At 45.0% G+C, this 6,931-nt stretch overlaps 1 protein-coding gene, 1 non-coding gene and 1 pseudogene across 2 annotated transcripts; all 3 read right to left on the bottom strand.

Moving 5' to 3' along the window:
* Nucleotides 1–230: 230 nt before the first annotated feature.
* Nucleotides 231–1,642, bottom strand: LOC146720572 (uncharacterized). Its single transcript, XM_085488254.1, has 2 exons — nucleotides 1,373–1,642; nucleotides 231–980 (listed from the first exon to the last, which is right to left on the bottom strand). Exons 1-2 carry the CDS (start codon nucleotides 1,640–1,642, stop codon nucleotides 231–233), a joined length of 1,020 nt encoding a protein of 339 aa, XP_085344380.1.
* A 1,918-nt stretch (nucleotides 1,643–3,560) lies between these two features.
* Nucleotides 3,561–3,714, bottom strand: LOC146720571 (5.8S ribosomal RNA; annotated as a pseudogene).
* An 826-nt stretch (nucleotides 3,715–4,540) lies between these two features.
* Nucleotides 4,541–6,489, bottom strand: LOC146720570 (small subunit ribosomal RNA). Its single transcript, XR_014926021.1, has one exon. It is a non-coding gene; the product is annotated as a small subunit ribosomal RNA (ribosomal RNA).
* Between the last annotated feature and the right edge of the window lie 442 nt (nucleotides 6,490–6,931).

The raw sequence follows: 6,931 nt of genomic DNA, 5'->3' as shown, positions 1-6,931 counted from the left end.
TGCTTGGTAGTATGGTTGGATGCGTGGCATCATACTGCAGTGCAGCGTGTTTAAGGCGCCCGCCGACGCGTAGGAGTCCCTCACTGTCCAGAAAAGGACTTAGCTTCAGTAGGGAGCTTCGAGTCGCAGAGGCTTTCCATTCTTCAGGTGTCTCAGTTCTTCTTTGTATGTTTCAGCCTGGATGATTTTTAACCAGGAGATCCTGGAGTCCTCGATTTCGTCGGCGTTGATCAAGCCGGGCTGGCCATGCGCGAGGTGGTCCTGACGATGGATCCGCAGCCAGCGGACGGCACCACGCAGTGATCCGGAGCAGGCGTTTGTAGCGACGAGTATCGAAGAAGCATCTCCGGCTCAGTCCTTTGTTCGGCGATGGCGGCGACGTGGGCGCGGACGCGCCTCTCTGGGAGGTCATCCTCTGGTGGCTCCTCGCTGTTGATCGTCCACGGTTGGCTCTCGGAGGACAGCCACGACGGACCTTGCCACCATAGTGAATGGTCCACAAGCTTGCTGGGGTAGAGTCCTCGTGACGCGCAGTCCGCGGGATTCTCTCGGCCGGGGACGTGGTGCCAGTGGGCATCCGGAGTCAGCGTCTGGATCTCACTCACCCGATTAGCGACGTAAGTGACCCAGGACGAAGGGTGGCCCCGGATCCAGCCGAGAGTCACGGTGGAATCCGACCACAGATGGAGAGGCGCCTTTTCTGCGCCAATAAGAGGCACGACGTGGGCGACCAATTGAGCTAGAAGAGTGGCGGCAGCTAACTCTAACCTCGGTAATGAGATCTGTTTCAAAGGAGCTACCTTGGTCTTCGCAGCTAATAAAGTCACTCTCCTAACTCCGTTTGTGTTTGTTCGCAGGTAGATGACTGTGGCGTAGGCACGTTCGGAGGCATCGGCAAATCCGTGAACCTCTTGATGGGAGTCAGCTAGGGCTCCTAACCAACGAGGCACGACTAGTTTCTCCAATGCCGCTAGCTCCTCCTGGAATCGCAGCCATTTTTCTGGCTTCCTCGCTTGGCAGAGACGCGTCCCAGTCGAGACCTAGTAGCCAGGTAGCCTGGATGTGATTTTGGCCAGCACAGTCGTTGGAGACAGCCAGCCGAGTGGATCGAATAATTTGGGCCGTCAAAGAAAGGACCGAACCTTTTGGTGACCGCTGAGAGAGTGATCCGGTGGGTGGCGAAGGCGAAGCGGTCGTCGCACGGTTGCCATCGAAGGCCGAGAGTGGAATGACTCTCGCCGGGCAGCCACCATCTGGCCTCTTGTTGCAGGCGCGCGTCCGGTTCCACGAGGCTCAGCAGGTAGGAGGCGTTTGTAGACCACTTTTTTAGTGTGAACCCGCCCGCCGTGCATATATTTGTCAGCTGCCTCACCATAGATTCTGCTTCCTCTTCATTCTCGGCACCGGACAGGATGTCATCCATGTAGACATCGCTCCGCAGGATGTCGGCGCCTTTCGGAAAGCGATGCTCTTCGTCCTCGGCGAGTTGGCGTAAGGTACGGATGGCCAGATACGGGGCGCATGAGAGCCCGTAAGTGACCGTGCATAGCCAGAACTCCTGGACGTCGTTCTTAGAGTCGTCTCTCCACAGGATTCGCTGCAGGCTTCGATCGTCCGGATGCACTAGGATCTGCCGATACATCTGTTTATAAGTAAATAATCTGTTCATAAGCTATCCCATTAAACATGAAACTAGTTGAACACAATATTGCATCAATCGCATGCCTGAACTGTTGAAAACTAAAATTAGTATGTCCCGATATCTCATTCCATCTCTTTTCGATACCTTTTATGACTAGTTCCTTCGGAATATTAGTGTAGAGTGAAGAGACATCCAACGACACCATTATATCGGTTGACTCTATGGTTTTATTATTTATTGATTTGACGAACTCCCAACTATCTTTGACGAACGATCGAGGTTTTTGAATTGAATTTAGTAAGACTATTTTTATCAAAATTATATTTCATTTAATTCTGGGATAGTCACAGTATTATGTAATCGTATAGGAGATATTGGTTTATTAATATCTATTAGGATAATATTTATATAGGGAAGGTGAAGAATTTATATATAGATATAAATATAAAAAATTTTAATTTTATTTATGATTTTTTTAGCTGAGGATTACTAAAAAGAGCTCAAAATTCCTTTTCAGTTGGGTTACTCTTAGCTATAGCCGCTCCGACCCCAGTTCAGCTTAGTGCATTCTTCAACGTTAGTAACTGCAGGGGCATAGTTTATTCAGATTCGGGGGTGTATAAAGTTTTTATATTTAATAGGAGTGGATAAAATTTATTTTATCTTCAATTTACCAATATTTATATCAGATTAATGCTAATTTTGAGATTGATTTGAAAAGATTATTGCTTTATCTACATTAAGACAACTAGGTTTAATAATAATATTTTGAGTATAGGGTTAAAATTATTAGCTTTTTATCATTTATTAACTCATGCTGTTTTTAAATCTTTGTTATTTATATGTGCGGGAGTAATAATTCATCTATAAATAATAATCAGTGATATTCGGTTAAGAGGGAAATTAAATGAATTTATCCCATTTACAATAATTAGATTTTATATTTCGAGGTTAGCTTTAATAGGATTTCCTTTTTTAGCTGGATTTTATTCAAAAGATTTAATTATAGAGGTTATTTATATAACTAAATTAAATGTTTTTATCTTATGATTTATTATTATACTCTTTAGTCTTTTACAGTCTCCTATTCTGTTCGTTTATTTTATTATATTTATTTTAGTGTTTATAAGGAGGATAAGTTAATAAATAATCTATAATAATTTTATTATTGTTAAGAGTTAGATATGGATCATTATTAAATTGAATGTTTTTTTTTATTATTCTATTACTTATATAATATTAAGAATTAATTAGTAACATTTAAATATATTAATAATTGGGGGTTAATTTTAGGAGTATGATTTTATATAAAAAAATTAATAATTATATATTTTATAGATTTTTTTTTAGTTCAATATGATTTCATAAATTATATATTTTTAATTATTTATAAACCATTTTTTAATTTTTGGTGAGGAAATATTTTAAAATAGATAAAAGTGGATTGAATTTTATAGAAAAAATTTTTATTAAATGTTAGTAATTAAATGATATAAATTTAAGTTTTAACTTTAAAAAGTTTAGTTTTTATTTTTATTAGGTTTATATTATATAAATTTATATTTATAATTTAGTTATAAAAAAGATTTTATTAAAAAATATAGAATTTAAAAGCTTAGAAAAAAGTTTAATATTGAAGATATTACGAAAAAAATAATTATTTTTTAGATTTATAATGATTTAAATAATTATTTTTAAATATATAAAATAATTTAATTTATAAATATTTATATAAAATTATTTTATAATGAAAAAAAAAAAAAAAAAAAAAAAAATATAAATGTTTTAAAATTTAAACTATATAAAGTTAATTTATTAAATTTATTTTTTAACAATAATAGAAACTGAAGTAAAATGAAATGATGTTCATAACCCCGGGTTAGGCCCTTTTTTGGGCGCAACATTTAGGGTACTAAACAAACCCCCAGCCGGGCGGGGCCGGGGAATTGTATCCGTGGACCGCAATGTCGTTCGAAATGTCGATGTTCATGTGTCCTGCAGTTCACAAGTTGACGCGCAATTAGCTGCGTTCTTCATCGACCCACGAGCCAAGTGATCCACCGTTCAGGGTAATCGTTCGAAATTTTTGCGTTCGCGAAGAAGACACGCGCTTCTCGTTCAACCATCGTGGTCTCTTCTCTCGGGACGAGAGAGGAGAGAATAATCGTGGTGGCTCTTCGATCAGCCTGTCCGCGCGCGTCCCGAGACGCGCGCGGACCGCCGCCTCCCCCAGGGAAGGCTACGGCACAAAGATAGAGTTGTGTGTTTCTCGTTCGGGTAGCGTTCTTCTCTCACGTAACGGGAAAGCCGGGGCGGAAGCTCTTTGAGAAACCCGTCGGACCGACACCATGTCTTGACAGATTGGGTCGAAATATCATCGATCCCTTCTCGTGGTATATATATATTATAATAATATATGGGGGTCCTCTCTCGCTCGGCACTCGCGGTCGCACACCGTGTGTTTCTCGGCACGCTGACCGCTGCCCCCCGCGACAACGGGAGGGCGCGCGTCGACGAACGTCGTGGGTGCTGCACACACGCGTGCGCGGGCATAGGTTACCACCGGTTCGCGCTCAACGCCGAATCGACGCTCTGTGTGTGTGTGTGGCCGGAGAATGGCACACACACGAGCGTGATCGCGAAGCGTCTCGCTCCGAATCGTCGTCGAACACCGCCGGGCGCGCTGCTCTGCTTGCCGACTACTTTCGGTCAGAGAGGCGCGACGGTGTCCGTCGTTATATCAAAACACAACAACAAATTCCGTCAAATCCCGTTATTGTCTTTTTCTCTGAGAGCCGCCTTTTCAGCGCGGTCCATTCAGTCGCCGACTGCTGCAAGCGCGCGTCTCTCCCAAAAAGAGAGGACTCTCCGGACGCAGAGCAAGGACCTCCGGAACGTTAATGATCCTTCCGCAGGTTACACCTACGGAAACCTTTGTTACGTACTTTTACTTCCTCTAAATGATCAGTTTGGTCATCTTCCCGGCAACATCCGGCATATGCCGAAGACATTGCCCGCGCACCCAGTCCGAAGGGACCCTCAACTAAATCATTCAATCCGGTAGTAGCGACGGGCGGTGTGTACAAAGGGCAGGGACGAATCAACGCGAGCTTATGACTCGCGCTTACTGGGAATTCCTCGTTATGGGGAACAATTGCAAGCCCCACTCCCTAGCACGAAGGAGGTTTCAGCGGGTTACCCGGGCCTTTCGGCCAGGGAACACACGCTGATTCCTTCAGTGTAGCGCGCGTGCGGCCCAGAACATCTAAGGGCATCACAGACCTGTTATTGCTCAATCTCGTGCGGCTAGAAGCCGCCTGTCCCTCTAAGAAGATTTGTTTGTACGTTGGTAGTAAAAACCCGCCAGCCGAAGCCGGGGGCCTTCGCGATACCATAAGGTACGCCTATTTAGCAGGCTAGAGTCTCGTTCGTTATCGGAATTAACCAGACTAAATCGCTCCACCAACTAAGAACGGCCATGCACCACCACCCACCGAATCAAGAAAGAGCTATCAATCTGTCAATCCTTCCGGTGTCTGGGCCTGGTGAGGTTTCCCGTGTTGAGTCAAATTAAGCCGCAGGCTCCACTCCTGGTGGTGCCCTTCCGTCAATTCCTTTAAGTTTCAGCTTTGCAACCATACTTCCCCCGGAACCCAAAAGCTTTGGTTTCCCGGAAGCTGCCCGCCGAGTCATCGAGGAACTTCGGCGGATCGCTAGCTGGCATCGTTTATGGTTAGAACTAGGGCGGTATCTGATCGCCTTCGAACCTCTAACTTTCGTTCTTGATTAATGAAAACATTTTTGGCAAATGCTTTCGCTTCTGTCCGTCTTGCGACGATCCAAGAATTTCACCTCTAACGTCGCAATACGAATGCCCCCATCTGTCCCTATTAATCATTACCTCGGGGTTCCGAAAACCAACAAAATAGAACCGAGGTCCTATTCCATTATTCCATGCACGCAGTATTCAGGCGAAGGTAGCCTGCTTTAAGCACTCTAATTTGTTCAAAGTAAACGTACCGGCCCGACTCGACACTCAGTAAAGAGCACCGCGACGGGATATTAGTTGGGCCGCCCCTCGCGAGGCTAAGCCCACCGGTAGGACGTCCCACATCACGCCAGTTGAACACCGCGAGCGGTGAACCGACGGTGTGCGACACAGATTCAACTACGAGCTTTTAACCGCAACAACTTTAATATACGCTATTGGAGTGCTGGAATTACCATGCGGGCTGCTGGCACCAGCCTTGCCCTCCACTGGATCCCTCTGTATAAAGGATTTAAAGTGTCTACTCATTCCGATTACGGGGCCTCGGATGAGTCCCTGTATCGTTATTTTTCGTCACTACCTCCCCGTGCCGGGAGTGGGGTAATGTGCTGCGCCTGCTGCCTTCCTGGATGTGGTAGCCGTTTCTCAGGCTCCCTCTCCGGAATCGAACCCTGATTCCCCCGTTACCCGTTAACAACCATGGTAGGCGCAGAACCTACCATCGACAGTTGATAAGGCAGACATTTGAAAGATGCGTCGCCGGTGCTAGGACCGTGCGATCAGCACAAAAGTTATTCAGAGTCACCAAAATAAACGGTGGACGAACGGCGAGCCGCCCGCCACCGATTGGTTTTGATCTAATAAAAAGCGTCCCTTCCATCACTGGTCGGGACTCTGTTTTGCATGTATTAGCTCTAGAATTACCACAGTTATCCAAGTAAATGTGGGTACAATCTAATGAACCATAACCTGAATTTAATGAGCCATTCGCGGTTTCAAACTTAATTCGGCATGCACTGAGACATGCATGGCTTAATCTTGAGACAAGCATATGACTACTGGCAGAATCAACCAGGGAGCTTCGTGTTCGGTTACCTCGCAAGGGATGGTAACTCGCGAGCGAGCCCGAAGACTCGTCGTGTTTGGGAAAAAAATTAATTTCCGTGATCCCCGCGCGCCTTCGATATACGCTCCTGAGAGCTCTCTGTAATTGTGTACATCGACAGTTTGTTATTGCGTCCACAAGGGCGAAGCGCCGAATTAGGAGAGAGTTTCCGCGTCTTTAAAAGGAGCGATGCGGCACGGAAGGCGAGTCTGGTACGACGAGCCGTCCGGTAAACCCGAGAAGAACATTTGTGATCCGAAGAATAAAAATTACGTATTCTTACTTAGAATAAAGAGACTAGTTCCTGCTATCTATCCTTGCCTATCGACGCAGCCACAAGAGAGAACTAGGCGATAGCTCCGATAAAACCCAAAGGAGAAAATATAAAAAACATTGGTCCTTTGAGCCGGATCTG

The sequence above is a fragment of the Nylanderia fulva genome, unplaced genomic scaffold (genome assembly GCF_048542155.1).
Source record: "Nylanderia fulva isolate GAGA-0341 unplaced genomic scaffold, ASM4854215v1 Scaffold665, whole genome shotgun sequence".
NCBI classification, from domain to species: Eukaryota; Metazoa; Arthropoda; class Insecta; order Hymenoptera; family Formicidae; genus Nylanderia; species Nylanderia fulva.
This window is presented reverse-complemented; position numbering and strand designations above follow the sequence as displayed.